The 22,576-nt window shown below is 48.5% G+C and overlaps 1 protein-coding gene across 3 annotated transcripts in view; it reads right to left on the bottom strand.

The window, feature by feature from the left end:
- Positions 1-54: 54 nt before the first annotated feature.
- The window catches only part of XPO7 (exportin 7), a 77,458-nt gene continuing 54,936 nt past the window's right edge, over positions 55-22,576 (bottom strand). For all 3 annotated transcript variants that reach the window (XM_084615006.1, XM_084615004.1, XM_084615005.1), the window contains exons 13-28: positions 21,811-21,916; positions 20,345-20,480; positions 18,827-18,900; positions 17,646-17,726; positions 16,619-16,682; positions 15,206-15,314; positions 14,615-14,721; positions 14,037-14,125; positions 12,943-13,050; positions 10,046-10,128; positions 9,127-9,341; positions 7,159-7,297; positions 5,461-5,621; positions 3,179-3,277; positions 2,682-2,809; positions 55-1,651 (exon numbers count right to left, since the gene is read on the bottom strand). In XM_084615006.1, the coding sequence (XP_084471132.1) occupies positions 1,558-1,651; positions 2,682-2,809; positions 3,179-3,277; positions 5,461-5,621; positions 7,159-7,297; positions 9,127-9,341; positions 10,046-10,128; positions 12,943-13,050; positions 14,037-14,125; positions 14,615-14,721; positions 15,206-15,314; positions 16,619-16,682; positions 17,646-17,726; positions 18,827-18,900; positions 20,345-20,480; positions 21,811-21,916 (1,793 nt within the window). In that variant the 3' untranslated portion in view covers positions 55-1,557. The remainder of the gene's footprint in view (positions 1,652-2,681; positions 2,810-3,178; positions 3,278-5,460; positions 5,622-7,158; positions 7,298-9,126; positions 9,342-10,045; positions 10,129-12,942; positions 13,051-14,036; positions 14,126-14,614; positions 14,722-15,205; positions 15,315-16,618; positions 16,683-17,645; positions 17,727-18,826; positions 18,901-20,344; positions 20,481-21,810; positions 21,917-22,576) is intronic.

Below are 22,576 nucleotides of genomic sequence, written 5' to 3'. Positions count from 1 at the left end.
CATTCTCTCCCTTCCAGGAGAGTGGAGGTGGTGATCTAAAAAGACACAGCTCAGTAGAAACCATTGAAGTTTATTTGCAGTCACAATGCTTACACTGTATGCAGCAAACACCCTTACAAGTCAACCAGCAATCTGCTCACACAGAAAAGGACCCAACACACAATCGCCAGAGGAAAGAACAAAAAAAAAAGTGGGTGGTGTCAGGGAAGAGAAATTGAAATAAAACCTAAGGACAGTGTCCGGGGGTTAGAGCTGAGCTAGAGATGCACACAACTAGCAGCAACAATAGTGGAAAAGTACAAGGCAAACAGGTTTTCCCATCCCCCCCCTTAACTTTCTTCTGTAAGTAAATTTTATATCCAAAACATTTAATATAGGGATTTAGAAAAATGGATTTGTTTTAAGGGGGATGTTAGGTACTTCATGCTATGCAGACCTTGTTATTAAGAACCCACCACCATGGTGGTAGATTCAACACAAATCCTATGTTCTTGGCTGTGTCATACATTCAGGAGTGCACTATATATAAATATACACATGCACTACCTCAAGGGAAGACATTGCAGTTCTTTTGCTCAGGGGGAGCGTTCCTTGTGTCTTAACAAAAAGGCAGCTCTGGGGGGCCTGTGATTTTTTACAAGTACTATGGACAAGCTCAACCTTTAGAGCGTTCTTATTCCACCTGCACTTCCAGCTTTACAGAATGGGAAACAAAAGGACAATTTACAATTAAAAGGAAAAAGTGTAGTGGGGCTTCTGGGAATAGGCAGGGGGAGAAGCATCCCAATCCAAAAAAGGAGAACTTGCTGCACTCACACATTGAGTGGCAAGGGCCCGAAGCTGAATGACAACTGGACAGTATCTGTTACACAGGGTAGAGGGGAGACACCCATGGGCTAGCACAGCTGGATGATCATACAGCATGGCTTAGAGTTCCTAATAACAAGAGGGAAACAGTAACAGGAAGTTGTGATTTAAAGGGGCTTATAAGAAAAAATATACATTTGGAATTTTACTTTTTTTTTGCTTCTCTCTACACTTGTCACTAAATATATCTCTGCACTTTCACACCCCCTTGCCCAAGAAAGCTTCAGGCCAGCATGAGACACACCTTCCTCACTCACATACACAACCCTCACTTCAGCATTGGTGCACTAGACTCTGTAAAAATTTCAATCATACTTTTTTTTAAACTGAGTCAATATAAACCTTGTTCAAAATGTTATGAAAAAATGTACATGTTTATACAAGGCAGGCTGCAGCAGAGTGCTAGGGTTCCACCCAGACATTCTGGTAGGGAGATGCTGGATTCTCACCCCTGGGCTATGCCCCTCCACCCCCTCCCAAGGAAACAGAAGCACCCTGCCCTGGTGAGCTTTAACACTGCTCCTGTTCCCTCCTCCCTTGGACATGGAGTACAGCCAAACAGCGCTGCAGTCCAACCCTAGGGAAGAGTAGGGATCAGAAACGCCCTCTTATCTTTCCATCGGAAACGTTAACCCCTCTGGTCCAGGCCAAAGAGATGCTGCTCTGTACAGGTGGAGTCAGGGGAAGGTGTCAGCTCATCATGTCATTGCTGTTCACACCATAGGTGGAGTTCTTCATAGAGTCATTTACCTCTCGTCGGAACGCAGACAGGTTCTGAGTGAACCTACAGAAAACACAGACCAGCATGTTAGAGCAGGGGGCCAGCAATTACAATGACTAGATGACACTTGATCTCCCCTTTAAAACATAGCTGGAGCCAGGAGGCTCCAACTCCCAGCCTATAATGCTAATTTTGGGACAAAGATGGAGCAGTGCATGCTGGGATCTGTAGTGTCTGCTCATGCATGAAGCAGGAGTGTAGCTACAGGCTACTGCAGAAGGCCTGGGGCTATATGACTGCATTTTGGCCACTGAGGGGTATCTGGTCAGGGTGTGTTGGCCCTGCAGGTTTCAGTGAATAGTGGGAAGGCAGCAGAGGAGCAGTGAACACATCAGCCAGTGTGATAATGTAACCTGCAACTACCCAGCCATTCCCTCCACACCAGGGCACGATGCACGAGTATCTAATCAGCAGCGCACACACAGAGAGGCCTGCTTTTCTGCCTGCCAGTTGGAACCAGGGATAAGAGAAGGGCCAGCAGCCCTTAGCCCCTACTCCCATCCCACTGAGCAGATGCACAGGTTAAGATCCTGCACCCCTGCTTTCTGCATGTGAGATGTAGGAGGCTGTCATGCCGGAGTGAGAGGGGAGCCAGTGACAGCTCCATTATTCCTTCACCTCAACACTGGGAAGCCAGTTTGCCTTTGAGTTACTACTTTTGGAACAATTCGAACAGATACGCAATGTGTCTGACCCACCTTAGCTCCATATAGCTCCTGGGCAGGTGCTCAGGTTTTTAGAACCTGGGAGCTGGTGTTACACCAAGGAATTTAAGAGTTTACTCCCACAAGATGAGCCATGTAGCACTTGGCCCCCAGGAGGCAAGAACTGCCCAAGGCACGATCACCCCACTGTCTGTGCACAAAAGCCTGATGTGTCCACGGAGCCTAGCCATTTCCCAGGGTGTTCTGGGGGCCTTGCCACATGGAGCAGGTTCACTAACTGTGCAGTGCCACCCTTTGTGGGGAGCTGTCAGCCGCACTGCTTGGTCATCAACCAGGTTCTTTGGCCAAGGGATTTTTCCCATACTGACCTGTCTCTATTCTTGGTTAGCAGGTTGCGTTCAATGCCTTCCATGAGGTTCTCAAAACAGAGGTGCATCGCCTGTTGCTTCTCAGGGGGCTGGCTGTTCACTATACTGTTCCGTAAATCAGAGAAATACTGGGAGGAGAAAAAAGAAGGAAGATCAGCCTTCAGAGGAGAGTGCTGAACGGCAGCATCAGTGCTGGCTTCAGCTCATCTCATCTGGGCAAGGACAGGCAGAGAGCACATTGTGTATTTTGGATGGATTCTAGGACTTGAGAAAATGAGCAGCCCATAGGACTTAGAATTAAGCATGGTGCATGCAAGCTTGTCAATCCACAGTCCTGCCAGAGCATTGTACTCCTGCTCTGCAGTGCACACAGCCACACCAGTCCTGGCTCCCCACACCCCAGCTCTGCCTGAGTACCCCGTGTTCATTTGTAGGATACCAGGATGGGCTCAAGCCCTTGGATCACTCCTGATTAAAGTCAGCTTAATCCTGCCTACCTTTTCATTGAGCAATATCAAGCCCAGCAGAGGCCGAGACATGGACCACTGATTCCTGCAGTCCTCGAAGATGATGATATTCAATACCGTTGACAACATCTGGAAAGATAGAGGGAGGTCCACAGAGTTAGGCTGTTCCCTCAAACCCACCTCTTGCCCTGGGAGCATGTGTCAGTATTTACCATCCCATCACAAACTCGCTTCTCAGGTGACCCTTATTTGAAACCCAGGTTTGCCTCTGTCCCCCACTAGTGCTGGGTCGTCTCTCTTTCATTACTGTAAATGGAGGTCAGAAGCTGACCCCAGATGTTGAGGCTATAGAGATTAACCCCACTCTGCACAGAGTTTCCTGGACTAGTGACATGTCCCCTGTTTGAGCCTCAGCGGGTTGCCTCTTAAGCCTGCAATGCTATCATGCTGTGGTAGGCATTAGCATCATGAGAGCCCATGGATGCTCCCAACAGATTACAATGAACTCCTATGTAGGAATGTGTGCAGCAGCTGAAAGCCATTTTGGGGCTCCATGGCAGAAACTCCCTGTATTGTCCCAAAGCAGAAGAGATCCCTGTCTGGGAACCACCTCAAACTAGATGCATACAGGAACTGAAATGGAGCGCATGCAGGTGAGCATGCTCTTCAATCCATTGGAAAGCCACTTCACACTGTCTTCCCCTCCATGGTCTGCCAGGCCAAGTCAGAACTAGCTCAAAGGTAAGCACAAGATCTTAACATTGTTGGTTCACACAAGCAGTTTCCAGTCTCTTCCTGTAGCAGACTAAGGCTCCAGTTCATGTTGTAGCAACTTCTTCGAACTTTGAGAGTCGGGACCCCTCAGGGGGGTCACAAGATTACTACATGGGAGGCTGTGAACTGTCAGCTTCCATCCTAAACCCTGCTTTGCCTTCAGCATTTATAATGGTGTTAAATATATAAAAAAGTGTTTTTAATTTATAAGGGGGGGGTCACACTCAGAGGCTCGCTGTGTGAAAAGGGTCCCCAGTACAAAAGTCTGAGAACCACTGCTCTAATCAAACACAAAGCCCGCTTCTTTTTTCAACCAGATCTGCCAGGAGGGGGCAGCATGAGAGCAGCACAATGATTTCTGATCCTCCTTGAAGTCGAGCTCTTGTCTAACTTGAGAGGTGCTGGATGCCTACATGGGAATGCAGTGTGCCATCACTGGGTGTGGCAGTATGGAAGTAAGCATGTGTTGGCGGGGGGGGAAGGGGCACACGAGGGACAAGTGTTTCACCAAAAGGGGTGAATGAAGAGATTCCAGTAATGGAATCACTGGTGGAAAAGGGGCAGACCCACCATCCCAACAGATATGCAGCAATTCACCTCGATTTAACTGAATGACAGAGGAAGGGAAAAAGTGTTTGACAGCAAGTGCTGAAGTCAGCCTACAAGTGAGCTGGGACTGATTCAGGCAAGGAAAACGACTATTGGACTGATAACTCATATTACAGATCTTACAATCTATAATCACGACCAGCAAAGAGGAAAGGAAACTGGCCAGTTCTGTGTTCACCATGGGTTCTGGGAAGAGCAGTAAGAGGAAGATGACAGACTGCAGGAATAAAACCAGATTATTAAATGTATCCCGCAGAGGTGATTATGAACTCCAGGCATAATGACACCAAGGTAGTGTTTGCTGTACAAGGTAATAAACAGCTTGAGTAGAGAGAGCGAAAGGCTCAAGGCAGAGTGTTGATCCTTACGGGGAGGACCTGGTCATTCCCTCATTAAGCAGCAGGATTGTGCTGTTTCTGTTCTGTTGTGAACACTTATATAGCCTCCTGAAGCTTTCTAGCCTCTTTTGAATTGGCTCTTGTGTTAAAATATAGTGTAAGGAGATTACATGCTCACTGCTGGCAGATATTTTTCTGGTTTCAGCTTTACTAGCTATCAGTAAGTTCCACAACACAGGCTATACCTATTGGGGTATTTTTAAAATTATATTTAAAAAGTTTAGAAGGTTTTGGCTATTTCTTTCAAATTTAAGTTTAAAAACAGTGCATCCAACGCATGGTGGGAAGGCACAACCTGCTGATTCTTAAGATTACACCAACCCCGGCTGGCTTCAGGCAAGTCGCTTAGCCCCTCTGGACTTCAGCTATAGAGTTGGGGGGGAGCAGTGCTGGGGACTGAGGATTAGCAACTGTGAGAGAAGATGAAAAGCACAGATGAGAGTTCAGCATCACCACTTATGTGGCCACCAGATGGCGACAGCACACTGCAAGAAGCAGCATCTCCCCTTTACTGGTCCCTTTCCTTTTTACCTGTTGAATCATTTCTGGGTGCTGCTGCATGATGTGCAGGAACCGATCACTCTCCTGGGTCAGGGGAGTGGTCCTCTTCTTGGTGCTGCGGGACAGCTGCTTGAAGAGATACGTGACAATGTGGTCCAAACAGGAACAGCAGCCTGTGCAAACCATGGTGTCTATGAGGATAAGAAAAAGGGAAGAGAGTGGGACAAGAGGAGTATTTCCCTACATGAGACACAGCTGGGAAAGACCCCAGGCCCATCACTAACAAGCCCATCACCACCTGGCCAGTCCTTCTCCTCTCTGAGGCCTACCCAAGTAGCACAAATTTATCCTAAGCCAGCCAGCAGCAGCCAAGTTGACACACTAATGATTCTCCAGTGTCCAAGCCTACAGTAACTGGAGGTGAAGCAATATGGTACCCTGCATTAGCTCACTGTGCCCTGTTCACGTGTGCAGGACACGGGAAGGCGTAAGCGTCCACCCGTGTGTGCACCTAGCTAGGGTAACTCAGCACAGCTCCCCAGTTTGTCATGTAACCAGCAGATGTCTAGCAGGTGATGCTCTCAGCTGCCTGCTGTCACAGTCTGGGTTGGGGGAACTGCCGTGCCTTTTTAGGCAAACTAAGCAGCACATTAAAACTACCGCTGTTGTACACAAGCGGCTCTTTCCCTTTAACAGACTCATTTGGAGGGAACAGACACCATTGGTGCAGGGGTCATTTTTGTTAGGCCCGCAACTTAGTACTTCGAAAGGATGTAACGAAGATAACTTGGTACAGTCACCATTAGCAATATAAAACCAGACACCAAGACATGCATCTGACTTCCCGAAGTAACCACATGATCTTACTGATGTCCTCCCTACCCCTACCGCACCCCTCCCTGTCCGTCATCACCACGTGTCATGTTAGGTCTGACCATAGGGCCGGTAATGGGAAACTCGCTGCAGGAAGCGCCTATTCCTGCCCAGGGTCAGGGGGTTGGCTGGGTAGGGTCCTGAGGTCACAAGTTATTTGGGACTATATTGGGTGTAGAGCACCAGGAATACCCACTGAGCTAAACTAACACTCAGCCTGTTCATCTGCAGATCTCCATTTTTCACAGCTAGATTTTTCTATTACGTTACCCACTGCTCTATTTAAGAGATTAAACAGAATTCCCCTTCCATATGGGGCATTAATTTAGGGAGGATTGCCATGCACAGTAGAGTTCAAAGTTGTCCTCCTTGTTTGCTCCTCCATGGACTCATTTCAGCCATCTTTATAGACCACGTGTCTCTCTTTTCTTCTCTGGTTATGACATTGGTCTAGGACACTGGGTTCAATTCCTGGCTCTACGAGGTAAATCACAACCTCTGTGCCTCAGTTCCCCCGCTCTAAAATGGGGACAAAACAAACTCTCTAATCTCTTGTCTATTTAAATTGTTAGTTCCTTAGGGCAGTGACTGTCGTGTGTGTGTCACACACACATATACGTAAGTACAGTGCAAGGCTGGAGCAGCCATCTCTGGTGGCCCCTAGGTACTATCATATACAAAGGTGGCGTGCCATGAAAATTGAACAAACTCTCTCCCAATCTGCATCATAAATAGTTCTTCACTCTAGTTTGTTAATGGTTTAAATTTATGCTAATTTAAACCAAAATCCTTAATCTTCTCCTCATTCCCAAAAGAGCCCGTTGTATGTACCCCCAAAAGAATATAGATGGTTACCTAGTGCAGTCAGACCTTCTGAAATGGAAGAGAGAATATACATGATTACATGGGGCTCTAGACTGGCTATAAAATTCATGTGGTCCTGGGTAAGAACTTCCAGTAAGGAATAGTATGACTGGCTGAGTTTGGGGTAATCCTGCAGAGAGAGAAAGAGAGAGAGAAAGAGGAAAGAGACTTTAGGGTCTAATTGTTAATTTAGAATCAAGCACAGGACTTCCTGCAGAGCAAGTCTAATCACATCCCTTTCAACCCACTTTTCAACCAATTGGAAGTTGCTCATTGAGAGAGTCTACTCGACTAAGCACTTATGAAAACATTCCCCACGGACAACTTGTGTGTGCTACATTTACATTTTTTAGCTCATCCCGTTTATGTGCTTAGTGTCACACAACAGTATCCAGCCACGTTTCCTTCATTGGTGTAATACTGGAATATCTTTTCCATCCAGTTTTTGGCTTGGTGGCTTAGTCAGCTAACTCCAGTGCTGGACATGCAGCCTTCTACTTTGATGTGTCAGTAGCAACCTATCAGACAAAGAACCCTGTGTGAGCCCTTGGGGCACTAGGGTCAGGTTCTGCTGTGGTAGGAAGTCTAGTGAGCACACAGGCTTGGATAACCATGCAAACTCTCACCAACCCTGCAGAGATTCTGGCCAAGCATGTCAGCACAGGCAGGCAGTGGGCAGAGAATACTGTACTCCAGGCTTGTATAGAAGACAGATGTTGGGCTGGCCTCTAACAAGACTGTGTTCTGATTGCTGATGTGCCGAGAGCTCTGCCAACAGCCTCAGAAGGTAAGGAAAAGTCTCCATTTGCATGAAGTGTTTTTCAGAGAAGGGAGGGATTATTTAGGTCACTGCTCTACAGAGACTTGCCAATGCCCCGGTGAGAGGAGGGAAGAGATAAGCTGCAGCGTAACGCACAAGCCCTAGGGAAATGGGGTGGGTGAGGAGGAATGGGGCTGTTTTCAGACAGGACTCTGGGCATGCAGCAGACTGTGCTGAATATGCAGTTGTTCCATCTCGCCCAGAATCCCAGGTAGGCAGGGCCCCATGGGAAAGGCACAAGCTCCCTCATCTGTACAGTTCCAATATTCCTTCAAAAGCCATGGTTTAATTGCCCATCCTGCACTCTTCGCCCTTTTAATAGGGCTTCAAGGCAGATCTTACTGCAACTTGGAATCTGAGAGGCTCTGCTGTAGAACACACAGAGGATATGCAATGGATACCAGCCCCTCAGAATCCCCTGCACTTGTCTCAGCTCATACAAGGCTGCACTGCCTGCTTTTCAGGAGCAGAGGGAGATCATGGTGTGTACTGGGACCTGGCAGGATTGGCTGGAGCTGGGGAAGATGCGAGGGAAACTAGACACATCTGGAAAAAGGGAAGATTGCCTAGAAGGATGTAGCTGCCCTGTTGTATGGATGTAGCTGCCCTCTTTCAAGCTCAGCAACTCTGGGGTTCAGTATTAGTGCTAATTGGCATTAGGAAATCCCTTTGGTGAACACCAAAGGTCCAACGTCTCCCTTACTACAGTCTAGCTAGGTTTGTAACTCTGGTCTCCAAATACATTACTGCAAGCAGCAGCATACGGGAAGGGGACAGGACAAGTACAACTCCTGTTTGTCAGAGTGAGGCATAGCTCTCTAAGCAGCAAGACACTGAGGAATTACTTCACAGGAACACACACACACTGGTGCTATATTGAAGTCACAGAGTTTTCATTGCTCAGTTTGGTATATCTAATTGCGTGGGCCTTTGGGCATGAAGCACTGAACATGACCTACAATTGCCCTTTGGAGAGAGAAAAGCAGATGTTCCAGCAGAAGTAGCATCAACATCCTAGCTAAGTCGGCGACACAGGTATGGGTGTCAGCTGGAATCAGCACACAGGGAATGGGCTCTGCAGTTGGCACATAGCTTGTGATTAGATGAGATCTAGTGGTTAATCACAGGTGTTGGCTTACCAGAAGATCACTGTGCGGGATGGAGAGCAAGAGCTTAATAAAGGTTTGCAAGGCATTGTCGAGTGCGTCGTCCCCATACAGACGGAAGACACCAAAGTTGACGTAGCTGCCACTTAGCGCAGCCTTCAGCATAGAGAAGCAGATGGAAATCCCCTTGAGCTTCAAGGCATAGACTTGATCCTTTGGGACCTCCCCTAGTGTTAGGATACGATTTCCTGCACAAGCACAGAAGGAGACTCAGTATCCCAGCACCGCTTCCAGCCCTCATCTCAGTGCGTTGCTCCCCCCGAGAAGACTGGGGAAAAAGCAGCAAAGCTGTCTGAGTGACCATGGAGAACATGGACAGTTGATGCTGAAACTCTGGGCCAGTTTCATGAACAAGGCTTATAGCAACCACTTGTCCTATCCTATGAGGTGACATGTCCCAACAGGAACTGGTTAGTAGCATGGCTCTTTACCTACACATCACGCTGTTGGAGACCGTGAGAGAATTGGTCCGCCTGGCTGAACGCAAGCGTATGGCTTTGCTGATGGGAACAGGGTGGTGTTAATGGCTTCCCTTAGTAGTAGGATCCAGTCCCCAAGTAACTACCAACTCCATACAGAAAGGCATTTGCTCATGTGGAGCGCAGCACAGCTGCTGCTTGGACTCCACCAGAAGAGCCATGAGCTACCCTCTCCTTTTCTCAATCCCATGCAAAAATCCCTAAGCTCTCACCCCTGCCTGTCTGCATCAGGCCCTGGAGAGAATCCTCCCCCTTTATACAAGCAAGGCCAGTAAGAACTTGGCAAGTTACTTCACCCTGCATCTTACCCCAGTCTCCTCAAAACCCCAGGCAGCACTGACAAGGGCACTAGTCCCTGCTCACCAAGTGACCAGCAATCAGGAGCTAAGTCAGGGCAGAAGCTGGGGACTCACCATATGTAGTTATCATTTTACTAGTCTCCCGGAAAAGCAGGATGCCATTTGGTGAGGACACATCGAACTGCAACCTTTGGGACCTAGAAGGCAGAATAGAACAGAAGTAAATACACAGCTGCTCACACAGGTGTGCGAAGGTGAAAGGAGTGACCATCTGCTCTGCTGATCTATATTGTGGCATCCTTGTGCTTAGAGCAGAGCATGGGCGGCGAGTTCTATGAGCCTGTGGTACCCAGGCACCAGGAATATTCCTGTCCCGGGGCCCGGCTCCAGCAAAGTTTCCCACCTCTTCCCCCAGCCCCACCTGGTGCCTCTGGGCGATTCAAAACAGCATGGGCTCAGCCGCAGCATGGCTGAGCAGCTTCCTGCATGCTCATTCCAGGCAGCTGCTGGCAGGTCTTTGCAGCCCATGTGAGGGGGTTGTGCCACTGCGTGCTGCCCCCGCCCCAAACACCCTTGCAGCCAATGGGAAGCTGCAGGGGCGGTGCCTGGAGACAGCAGCATGAGGACACACCCCCAGGCCTGCCCTGCCTAGGCGCCTCTGCCATAGGGGGTGCCCCAGGTAAGCATCGAACTCCCCCCATCCACTTCCAGAGCCTGCATCCCTCACCCCCTCCGCAAACACACCCTTCGGCCCCCAAATTTCCTCCTGCACCCTCACCCCCGAACTCCCTCCCAGAGCCTGCACCCCCATCCTGCATCCCGCACCTCCTCCCCAACTCCCTCTTGAACTCCTACCCCTCCCCTGCACCTACTTTTGTCCCCAAACTCCTTCCCAGAGCCTGCACAGTCACCCCCTCCTGCACCCCCGCCCAGAGCCTGCACCCAGCACCCAAACGCATTCCCAGAGCCTGCACTCCAGACCCCCTCCCCCACCCAAACTCCCTCCCAGAGCCTGCACCCCTCCTGCACCCAAACTCCCTCCCAGAGCCTGCACCCCTCCTGCACCCCACTCCCCTGGGTGCAGGCTCTGGGCTGGGGCAAACTCCACCCCAGAGCCTGCCCCCAGACTCCGTCCCCCACCCAGCTCCCTCCCAGAGCCTGACCTCTCACCCCTTCTGCACTCAAACTCCCTTTCAGAGTCTGCATCCCCACCCCCTCGTGCAACCTAATCGCCTGAACCCCAGACCCCCCTTCCCCACCCAAAGGCAGGTGTGTGTGTGGAGTTTGCTGGGGGCAGGAGGGTTCTGGGCACCACCAGAGGTGGGCAAACTACGGCTGCTGAGCCCCCGGCCCCTCCCCTGGAGCCACACGCCGTGCAGGCAATGCGACTTGCACCCACCCACCTCCCAGGCTTTCCAATAAGCTTGTCCTGCTGATCTGAGCAGCATGGTAAAGGGTTGGGGGGGATTGTATAAAGGGCAGGAGGTCCCAGGGGGAAGTCAGGAGACAGGGGGAGTTGGATGGGGGTGGGGTCCCCGGAGCGGGGACGGACAGGGAGCAAGGGGGGTTGGATAGGGGTCAGGGCGGGATGTCCCGGGGGGCAGGAGGTCCCAGGAGGGGGCAGTCAGAGGACAAGGAGTGGGGGGGTTGGATGGGTCGGGGGTTCTAAGGGGGGCAGTCAGGGGGTGGATAGGGGGCAGGGGCCAGGCTGTTTGGGGAGGCACAGCCTTCCCTACCCAGCCCTCCATACTGTTTCGCAACCCCGATATGGCCCTCGGGCCAAAAGGTTTGCCCACCCCTAGCTTAGAGCCATTTGTGGGAGGTCAGAAGCAGTTGCCCCAGTCTGGTAATAATAATGGCACTATCTAAGCCAGACAGCTCAGAGATGGAGACAAGAGAGCTGCTGTCTCCAAAAAAAAGGCCAGTGCGTCACATGGTTTAAGAATATTAAGATCACACATGCCAGAAATCCTACCTCAGCAATAACTGCTACGTTACTGTACACCGTAACCCAAGGAACGGCGTGGTAGCAAGGTCTGGCAGTGCAGGGACTATTGCCTATCCATACTGTGACGTACGCGCTTGGCAATTTGATAGTTTGCTTCCCTACAGGTGAATACGTTTTCAACTTGATGTGTAGCACGGGAATCTTTTTCCTAGCTTACACCTCAACAAATAAGGGGGAGATTCAATAAGTTTGAGGACTTCAGTAACTCAGCCAGAGGTTATGGGCCTACTATACGAGTCAGTGGGCAGGGTTCTGTAGCCTGCAATGTGCAGGAGGTCACTCGATGATCGTGATGGTCCCTTCTGGTCTTAAAGTCTATGAGGGTTTGTCCTTTCACAAATATATCTTTTGTCTTTGGTCAACAGTACCACAATATGGATCCTCAAGAGCAATAAAGCCCCTTTCTCTGTTCACGTCTAGTTTCCTTCTTGCATGGCTATAACAACGCTTAGCATTGCTCTCGCGTACAGAGTTCTGTTCACCTGGCAGTACTCCAGAGATAAAAGTTTGGCAGTCTTTCACTCACACGTTAGGCAGCTTCTAAATTATCTGAACGGTGGCAGAGATATCTATCTGCTAGCAAAAAGAACCACTGGTCATCTGACCACCAGATGGAGCACCACTCATTTTAACTGCATGTTTTTAAATTAATGTAAATTTCTCAGATGTTATGGCGATGGGCCCCAGAAACAGGTACTCCAACAAACGAACAAACACTGGTTTCTGATCTAGTCTCTCCACACATTCTCTTCCGTTAAGAGCTTACAGAAAGACAGCTCTTTGGTTTAACTGGGTCATGAGGCAGGATTAATAGGTCAACTATTATATTTGCTTCCTTACTGAGAGGGCAGCTGCTTTTTCGGCTGGCAACCTGCAAAGCACAAACAGAGGGAAATGGAAGAGACATGGCTGGGCAGCAGAGAACATGGTCAAGCCTCAAACTAATGGGTGACAGTGAAGAGACAGGAATTCCCATTTGCTTTCAGATGTTGGAGTCTCGTACCTGTTATGCACCAATTCTGCCATCAGTTTGAGCACAGGTGTAGTGCAGGCTGGGTCGTGGTACCACAATTCAATCGCCCGCTGTAGAATTGGCATGTAGGACGGATAGCTGCAACTCAGAAGCTAAGGAACTTTGTTGTTTCAATTATGAAGAAAAGGTCAGCAGTTTAAACTCAGGTCAAAGGTCTTGCCCTGCTCCAGCCTTTGGAGAGAGGCTCTCTTGCTCCTGGCCTCTCTCTGGGCACTCAACATAGCCAATGGTGCTGGCCGGGGCTTACTCTCCTGGAGAACAGAGTCATTTGTTTCCATTTAAACCACTGTTTGGCTGGTAATATTTATTTACACAGTACAATAACTGAAATATCTTGGGGCAAAGGGAGATAATGGGGTATCTCTGTGCCTGCATCCACTGCTGCCAAAGCCAACCACGATCAGTTTATGTTCACCTTTTCCAAGCAGCCTGCCCCATGTTACGGGCATGTGGCCTCCACCAGGCAGAAGACTCCAGACAACACCTGGAGTCCACAGGTGTTGCTTCTTGATCAGCTTTATTTGGGGCTCACCAAGGTGAACAGGCTACTTCCCAACTACTGCCAGCCCTAAGGAGCAAGAGATGTAGGATGGCATTTTCAGAGGAGCCTAAAGGAGCTGAGTGTCTAACTCCCATTAAAAGCCAGGGGAATTTGGGTGCCTAAAGCCTTTAGGCCCAACTCCCATTAAAAGCTAGGGGAATTTGGGTGCCTAAAGCCTTTAGGCCTATTTGGAATTCAACCCTAAGACTTAGAACTGATTTCTAGTCTCCTTTGTGGCAGGATGTAATATGAAACCACAGGCAGGGCTCCCAAAAGGAGTTTTTTCTTAAAGCTTGAGAGAGATGCACTAGGAGCTGCAAATTCTCTTGACTGTAAAGAGGAGAACTACAAACAAAGAGTTAACTGAATATACAATTACCTGTCTTGGCAGGGACTAGACTAGATGACCCTTATGGTCCCATCTAGCCCTATGGTTTTGGGAGCAACAGCCCTGAACCACAGATCCCTCGATTCTAATGTCTTTAGTGCTGCTGTGGCCAGTGGGATTTTAGGGTGAGGATACATCCACTCAAAGAGCATCATAAAGCTGGTCTTGGCATTGAAGGCAAAAGCTATTCCCCTCAGGTCTCTCACAAGGCCGACCAAGGTCCTCTGAATTGGGAAGGGAGAGACATTACATGTTGAGTGACATACTTCCTGACATTTCCCTCTCCCGGCCTCCACTAGCCCACCGCCCTTCCAACCAAGAGCAATGGGGTGTTTCTTGGGTGGCCTCCAGTCTCAAAAATTGGACACTCCTCCTTCTTAAGCAACAGGAATGCACTCAAGTTAAGCCAAGGCAGAGAGAGTACTAAGGGGTGTCACTGGTTAAAGCCACGCACGGTGTCTGAGCTACCCTGGGTGAATGAGACACCTCCCTTTCCCAAATGCCTGGATCCCTTCTTGCAATCATTTACCCTGTCTCTAAGAGATCTGCGTCTCCCCGACCTTGTCTACCACCTCCCAAAGTTTGGGAGTAAAGCACTAAAAGGAAGTTTTGATTAAGTCATGGATGACAAGGCCCCCATTGGAAAAAGAATGGATGCAAAGTCCCAAGGCACTGAGTAACTAAAATGTTTGTCTTGCTTAATTTGGACTTACTTTTGCTTCTTGTTCATTGAAAGTGTTTGTGCTGAACATCTGTGCCACAGCCTCGAATGCAGCGGTGAGGGGCAGCATGAACTGTTCATACTGATCCTCATCTTCCCCTGAAAGAGAAGCAAAGGGGAAACTGACACCTTCCACCTAGACTCCACTTCTCACAGCAGTGTGCGTGCAGGTGAGAGACAGGCATTGAGCGCGCTAATTTTAGGGAGCCTGTGTTCCTCTTGATAAAGATGGTGTCTTTATCAATCCTTAACAGGGAGAAAAGACGAGGGGTGCAGAGAGAACTTCGCGGAATTAAGACTGCATGTGGGTTTGTCTGTAAGAGTCAGCTTGTGAAGGAAAACTTGGCCCTAAATATTAGTGGCCTGCATCTCTCGCCTGCTAGTACAGACTATCACAGCAATCCCTCCCCCTCTCAAGACTTCTCCCCCTTCCTGGTGGGGCTTCTGCTGTTTCCAGTAGCTTTTATTGGCTAAGCCATCACCTTCCACAGTCAAGGGGATTAGAACATTTAAGAGCTCTGTGTACAAGATAGCAAATCAATTTCCCCATTCCTCTCAGGTCTATGAAAATGGGTTGCAGTACCTAAGTCCACCATGAGCAGGCGCCCAAGTGCAGTGTAGAAAGTAGTCCGACATCTCATGTCGGTCAGGTTGGACTGATTGTTAATACCCAGGAAAGAAAAGTGCTCACTCTGTCAACGAAAAAGCAAAATTAACAGTGAGTGGCAGGTTTACAACAAGGCTTATATATTACAGGTTCATGGGCATTTAGGGGCCCCTGATTGTTTTGACTCATACTCTGTTCTTTCAAGGGCCTTGGCAGGACTGAACCACTCTGCTTACTTTGCTAACCACTTTACTTCTGCGGCTAACCTCAAAGAATAAGCCACTAGAGGGCCACTCTCTCTAGTGCTGCTTGTATTACAGAGATAACATTAACACATGTTCTTTGGAAAGGATACTTGGCCCTTTACCTTTAGTCTGAGGATTCTGAAGTGCTATATAAACAATTAAATCGTGCTACACCTCCAATGAGGGAAATGAATTTCCCCCTGTGTAAGACAGGGATGGTAAGAGGTTAGGAGAGTTGCCCAAGGTCACATAGCCTGTAGGTGACAGACCCAGGAGTCCGGATTTCCGGGCCATTGATCCAATCATTAGATCGGTCTATCGTACAGGTACTTCTAGGAGTCATCACCATATCCAAGCACCTGTTGTTGATATTTCCTCCCAACAAAAGCCAGGAAAACAATTTAATGCAATATTATTTATTAATTTCCAGTAGAGGACCAGATCCAGGGCCTGCACAAGTACAGGAAACCTCCAAGGAAAACCCTTGAGTGCTGTTATAACTGGTGTTGATTCTGAAAGTGATCTTTGAGTCACACCCCAGAACAGCATGAGAACATACTGCACTGCTGGAGGACTACCTATTGGCAGACCTGTAAGTCCGAGGTCCTGGCGTCTGTGGCAGCTGAACAGCCCTTGGCCCTTTTCCCCCAGAGGTAGGAGTGTCTATTAGATAGGAATGTGACCAGAATACTAGAATGCTACTACATGTCATCTCCCTGAATTCCCAAAGTAGTTCCAACTGGATACAGCATTCTTCACTTTCTGCCTTTAGGCTGTAGCAGTGCATCACAGTGCCATACATTCCTCCCCAGAGTTGGCTGCATTTCAGTGAGGGGAGTGACTGAGAGAGAATCAGTCCTGTATTACATTTGCAAAGAAGCAGGAATCATTTGGATGAGAGGGACTATATAAATCCAGGACATCAGAATTAAAGTGCAGGCTTTGGAAAGAGGCAAAGAGAAGAGAGATCATAAAAACAGCCTTCTCCTATGAAGCAAGTATTTGGGAGACTTACAGTTACTCTTCAGAAGCATGTCTGCGTGTGAACACACACAGGACTGGTTCTTGCTTTAGCCTGCATGCACGCACCTTGCACGTGAGGGTTTGTTACCGGAGGGAGGCTGGAAGGGAATGAAAGACTTACCGTGTGATTGTTCAGCATGAACTGTACTGCGCTCAGTTTCACCAATTTCCTAACACTACTGTATGTGGAAAGGGTGTTAAGGAAACAGCAAGCAGAACCAGCCAGTCACTGGACGCTTCCAAGTGCCTGCACAGCACATGCAAGGGAACACTTTCCAGAGGACGTACAAGTTCTATGTCGGGCTTTCTGGCTTGTGAATGGTTTCTCTTCTCAACCACAAATTTTTCCTGACCCAACCCTGTTACCAAGGACTCGTCTGTACAAACGGCTGGCACGCAGCAAGCTGGGGTGTAAATCTGCAGCACACGAGCCTTCCACGCAGTAAGAGTCTGTGCGGAGCCTGCGATCGTGCACTACAAGTTCTGGAATGCTCCGGGATCGGCTCTGCTTTGAAAGGGGAAGCTGCACATTTCACCCTCCTGCAGACTCCATTTTTATCTTATTTTGGAAGGAAGATGTGACCCCCAACCTGTACTATGCTCTTCGACATGGCAGCAGCAGCACACAAATGCAGGCTGTGGGCAATAAGCTATGAAGTAGCCCTGATCCATGGTTACAAAGCCTACAATACTTCAGCCATCTATTGGGATTCATTGCAACCAGGGTGAAAAGGGTACCAAGTATCTATGCTCTCTTGGCTACTCAGATGTTTGGGGGATATGGGAGACTGCAAATTGGGGAGCGGGGGGGGGGTTGGTTTGTTTGTTTTTAAAAAGATAAGCCAAATTCACATGGAGACACAGCCAACAACTGGGAGAGTGGATGATGATAAAGTCATGCCCAATATTATGTGGCTGGAATTTGTGTTTGGAGATGTCTCTCTCCAGCTCTAGGAAATTCCTAGTGAATTGACAGACCTACCGGAGCATCCATTAAAGATGCACTGAGATTAGCTCAGTGGATGGCAATAACTAATGGACTTATGCAAAATGCTCCCATTTCATCATAACACACTGGTATAGTGCTCCCCAAATTCCACCATATAAGTGTGTTCTACACACCCAGGGCTTTCTACAGAAAAGGATATCCAATGGAGAGGTCATTGAGAAGCTGCAGCGTCTTGGAGGTGATAGGTTCGCATCGACCCCAATACTTCAAGTTGGTGATGCTACAGGAGAGGAGAATAAGAACAGGTCAGAGGGACGGCTTGGATTTCTTTTGTTGCAAGGTGAAATGTTCCAAACGTCACCCAATACCATCTCCACCCTCCAAAAAGTCACAGACATCACAAGCCACAAAATATTGGTATAAAATTACTGTACTTACATTTGGTTGACTAGAAAATTATCCTTCAGATAATCTTCACTACTTGGGTCCCAAGCTACACTGGCCCATACCCAGGCCCTTGGAATTCTGTGGCACTCCAGGGCTGATTTCTGCAGCAAGGGTAAGAGAATTCTGCGGCAGTGACAACATGCAGACGTATGCAATTCTGCACCTGCACCATCCACTGTCAGCTGCAGAATTCTAGTAGCCCTTGCTTCTTCCAGGAGAGCCATTTAACCCCTTGTGGATGTGCAGCTCAGGTGCGCAAGAGTGGACAGGCACCATGCACACCAAGGCAAAAATGGTGTGTGGAAAGCCGGTGGCCATGTGCATCCAGGCGCACGGCACTGGGCTTCAGCCTTGGAGCTACTGAAGTGGTGAAAATTCTAATGGTGACTGCCAAAAAGACACGACAAAACCCAATTGACATGTTCAATCTGGAGGCAGCTTCCAAGCAACTAGCCAAGGAGGGAGCAGTCTGCTAAAGTGGAAGAGTTTTTAGAATGGTACTGGCACTACTTTTGTACGGAGTTCTGCTATTTGAAAAGAACACCTTGGAGAGAGCAATCCCCTTCCCCACAGGGCTTTCTTGGCTTGTGATCGGCAATAATGGTGTGGCAGCACACGAAAGCTAAGACTGCTCCGTGGAACAATGATGTCAGACAGCGGATTAAGTGGGCACTGGAATGAGAATCCATCATCCTGGTGTAGCTGGCAGGGTATTACATTTGTGTGTCTCCATGGCCCAGGCTAGATTCCATGACGGATAAATAATCCTGGATGCCGCACAGGACCTAAGCCCCTGGCCACAGCCTATAATTCTCTCGAATAGCCAGAGGTTACTTTCTCAGTCTGAACAACACTGTCTTACATTGAAGTTGTCCCAGTTACACTTTCAAGTGAACCCTGGGATCCCTGATGACTGCAAGCAGAAATACTTACATTTTCCCTATGAAGACACTCAGGACCATGGTCTCGTCATTCAATCCCAGGACCTCAGAGAGACGGCGGTATAGCTGGAAGGAACAGAGCAACGCAAGTTAAAAAGAAGCCAATGGAATTAGTGATACTTTCGCTGTAAGAGGCTGGGACTCTACTGGGGATGCAGCCTGAGTTTAAAAATAGCTATTTCATTTCCCTGAGAACTAGGGCCTCCGAGCAGTTAAGCATGGAGAGCATTTGATCCACGACCCACATTTATGAAGAGACACGATAGCTCTTATTCATTTTCTTCCCCGCTCCATGCAGCACTGACAGGGATCTGTCTAGTTCATGCTTTTCAAGACCACCAAGAGAAGGTTCCTGCCCTGAGGCACTCACATTCTTACTCAGACTGATATGCTACGTGGGGTAACAGGTCAAACAAGAGAAGAAAACGTTGCTGACCTGTAAGATTTTTCAATCCTCCTTTTCATTCTAGCAAAGTTTATCCCCAGCCAGGCTCACAGCAGCTACAGATGCTGTATACAAAATCTGGGCATTCACTTTCTTTCTCAGAAGGGGGATTCCAATAGCTGCAATACTAACGCGGTTTCTCTGCTGACAGCAACGAGTACAAAGAAGCAATGAACTCTGCACTCATATCCCTGTGATCTAGCCCCACTCTCAAACACTCCTAAGCCCTCTGCACCTTCAGAAGCAAGAGTGTCACCCTGGTGCTTTAATCCGTGCCCCTGAGCCCATAATTCAGTATCGCCATCAGAATGGCTGAGTGTCAATTTTTTGGAATAAAAATGGCATAGTTTCTCTCAACTCCCTTTTCCTGGGCTACTTTAAGCTCCAAGTACACCAATGTTAACTTCCAGTGTATCTTGTGAGAGAACACACAGCAGAAAAAGTGAGAAAGGCCCACTTCCATAAACCCTTCCTTGTCTGCAAAAACTGCCCTTTTAGGCAGCCAACGTACCATGTTTCAAATCAGTGCAAAGGCTAGGGGTTTTTCAGAATGTCTGGAAAAAATTCCAGTAGGTTTTAACCAAGTATCTGAACCCTACCCAGCCCTAACACCTCTCAGATACTTATATGGCCCCCCATTACCCTAAACACTTCGAGGCATTCAGATCCTAATGCATTTTCCCCCTCATGTCACCCCTGTGAAGTAGGGCAGGGCTATTAACTCCCATTGTACAGATGGGGAACTGAGGTACAGAGAAGCTAAGTGACTTGCCTAAGGTCACACAGGAAGCCTGCGGTGGAGCAGAGATATGAACCCCAGGTCTCCTAAGTCCTAGGTTAGTGCCCTAATCAGACATTATCTTACTGACAAGCAGCGCCAAAGCTGCACTGCTGAAGCTATCATTGTAAGACTGGGTATGTAGAAGGCAGGAAGGATGGGGGCTTCTAACAAGCTTTTTCTTTCAAGACAAGAGCAGATTAAGGTCTAGCAGCTCATATGCCAAAAGATGTGAAGACATTATGGTAGCCAGCAATGCCTCAAGGCTGCATGGTAGAGGGAATTACCTTGGAGGATTTCTGCACCTGGTCTCCAATGTAGATCTTTCGGAACTGCTCAAAGAAGCTCAGCATGGCAAGCTCCAGTTTCTCGTTCCCAGCCTGTGCCAGGCGAGAGTCTGTCAGGTTCATCAACTGCAATACCCTGAAGGGAGGGAAAGAAGAAGCAACAGATCTACCAACCACTCTAGGAGGACAAGCAATACCAGCCTGCCTGAAGACTGACAAGGGTGAGCAGAAAAGTGATTTCAGGCAGCTGGTATCATTTCGAATCTGCGTATGGCTGAGAACCCCTTTTTGCTCTCTAGGAGGTGGCATGGTGGGCCAAGAGTGATCGAAACACAGGAATGACATTACCTTAAACTAAAGTAGACGACCAAGAGTCAAGCCCCCCGCTCCCTTATGCGGAGGAGCCAGCAGAAGGCCTATGCACCACTTTAGTCCCACTTAAGATACGGGCAGGGGGTGGGGAGGGGAAAAGGAGAGGAGACACAGGCCTTGGTGCCTGCCCTCCACACAGAGGGGAATTTTCACCCCCTACAGAGCTTATCAAATGCCAAAGTTCAGTATGTTCTCCAAGATACCCCCTGAGCAGAAGCCTCCAGCTCTCATTACAAGACTGAAGAGGCATTTAAGTGGGCACCTCCATCCCCCACTGATTTTTGTTATAGCCACGTAGGGCTTGTGGATAATGCCCATGAATGATCTACTGGGGTAAGAAAGGTTTTCACTGACTGAGGTTATAAACCCATGGGGGGGCGGGGAAGCAAAGGACAACTCTTTTTTGGAAGGTGGCCCAAAACTAATAGGGAGAGAAAAGATCAAAGTAAACAGACTAATATGAGAAAGTCTCTTGTGTATAACATAAACAGAGGGCAGCTCAAAATGGTTGAGGTCTCATATCTTCCCTCCAGTAATGCACCAACCGCAGGAGAAGCTAGTGCTCGATTTACAGTTCCTCATTAACAACAGTTATCACACAGCCAACTTCCATAAATTCTCAGATTCAGTCCTCTTGATCCAAGAGAAGCAGAATTAGCTTATGTTCCACACGGAATTTTGCTCAGCTTAGGGTTGTTTAAGAGCCATAAACTGCATATTAATTACCTATACCAAATAAATCAGCAACTGTGCTAACAGAAGGCTTACAGTTCTGAAATGCACTGGGTTCTACTCTGCAGTGGGCATTTAAAAAATAGGAAAAATTCCACCCTTACATACTGTCCCCCATGTTTATTTGGCTCCCTTGCCAAACACCTCTGCAGACATCCAGGTTTAGACAAATCCCAACAGAAGTTTGCTCAGTGGGTCTAGCCAGTGCTATCAATGTCTTTGTTCGAGGGCCAATTCCATCCAGTTATTTTTAGTAAGAAGAGAAGAGGGAAGGGAGAACACTTAAAGCCACAAGGAGAATTACTACCATGCAGCCACAAGAATGGAACATAGCGCAGCTAGAAAGCATTCAACATTCCTACCGACAAACCAATTCGCCGTCCATCGCATCCTGCTCATCTGTGCTGGCGAATGAAACCCTGCCACCAATCACTGCCCCGATGATATAAACGAGCCATGTCAGGCGCCCTGAAGCCAACAGAGGACATCAGAAACAAACACTTCACAGGCCACATGGTAGAGAGAGAAAAAGGGATTCTTTGGGTTTTTCTCTGGCAAAGCCAGGGTTCATGAAGAAAGATTTCTTAAAAGAGCATATTTTAGTCCTCTGATCAGTGGCGTAGCCAGGTGGAGAAAACAGGGGGAGCGGAGATAAAAAGGCACCACCCACTTATGCTCACCCGCCAGCGCTCTGGGTCTTCAGCGGCACTTCTGCATCGGGTCCTTCACTCGCTCTGGTCTTCGGCAACACTGAAGGACCCCTCCCCCGCCACCGAAAACCGGAGCGAGTGAAGGACCTGACGCAGAAGTGCCGCTGAAGACCCGGAGCGCCGCCAGGTGAGTAAAATTTAAAAAGGTGCCAAAAATTTAAAAAGGCTCCACTTGTGCTGGGCGGGGGAGTGGCCGCTGCCCCACTCCCCCCGCAGCTAAGCTATTGCCTCTGATCAAGAAGCTAAAGTTACGCCAGTATTACCTGTTTTTCCACGTAGTGGAAATTATGTACAATTTGCAGGATCAGAACTGCAGTCTGATTGCTTCAGAGCATCATTTCTAGCGGCAGTGTGCTCACAACATAAGATCACCCTCACCCCAGGAAATTCCTTTAATACAAGACCAGAGTCTGTAGAC

This window comes from Lepidochelys olivacea, assembly GCF_965140295.1.
Source record: "Lepidochelys olivacea isolate rLepOli2 genome assembly, chromosome: 26".
Lineage (NCBI taxonomy): Eukaryota > Metazoa > Chordata > Testudines > Cheloniidae > Lepidochelys > Lepidochelys olivacea.
Note: the sequence above shows the minus strand (reverse complement) of the source record. Positions and strands in the feature narration are given on the sequence as shown.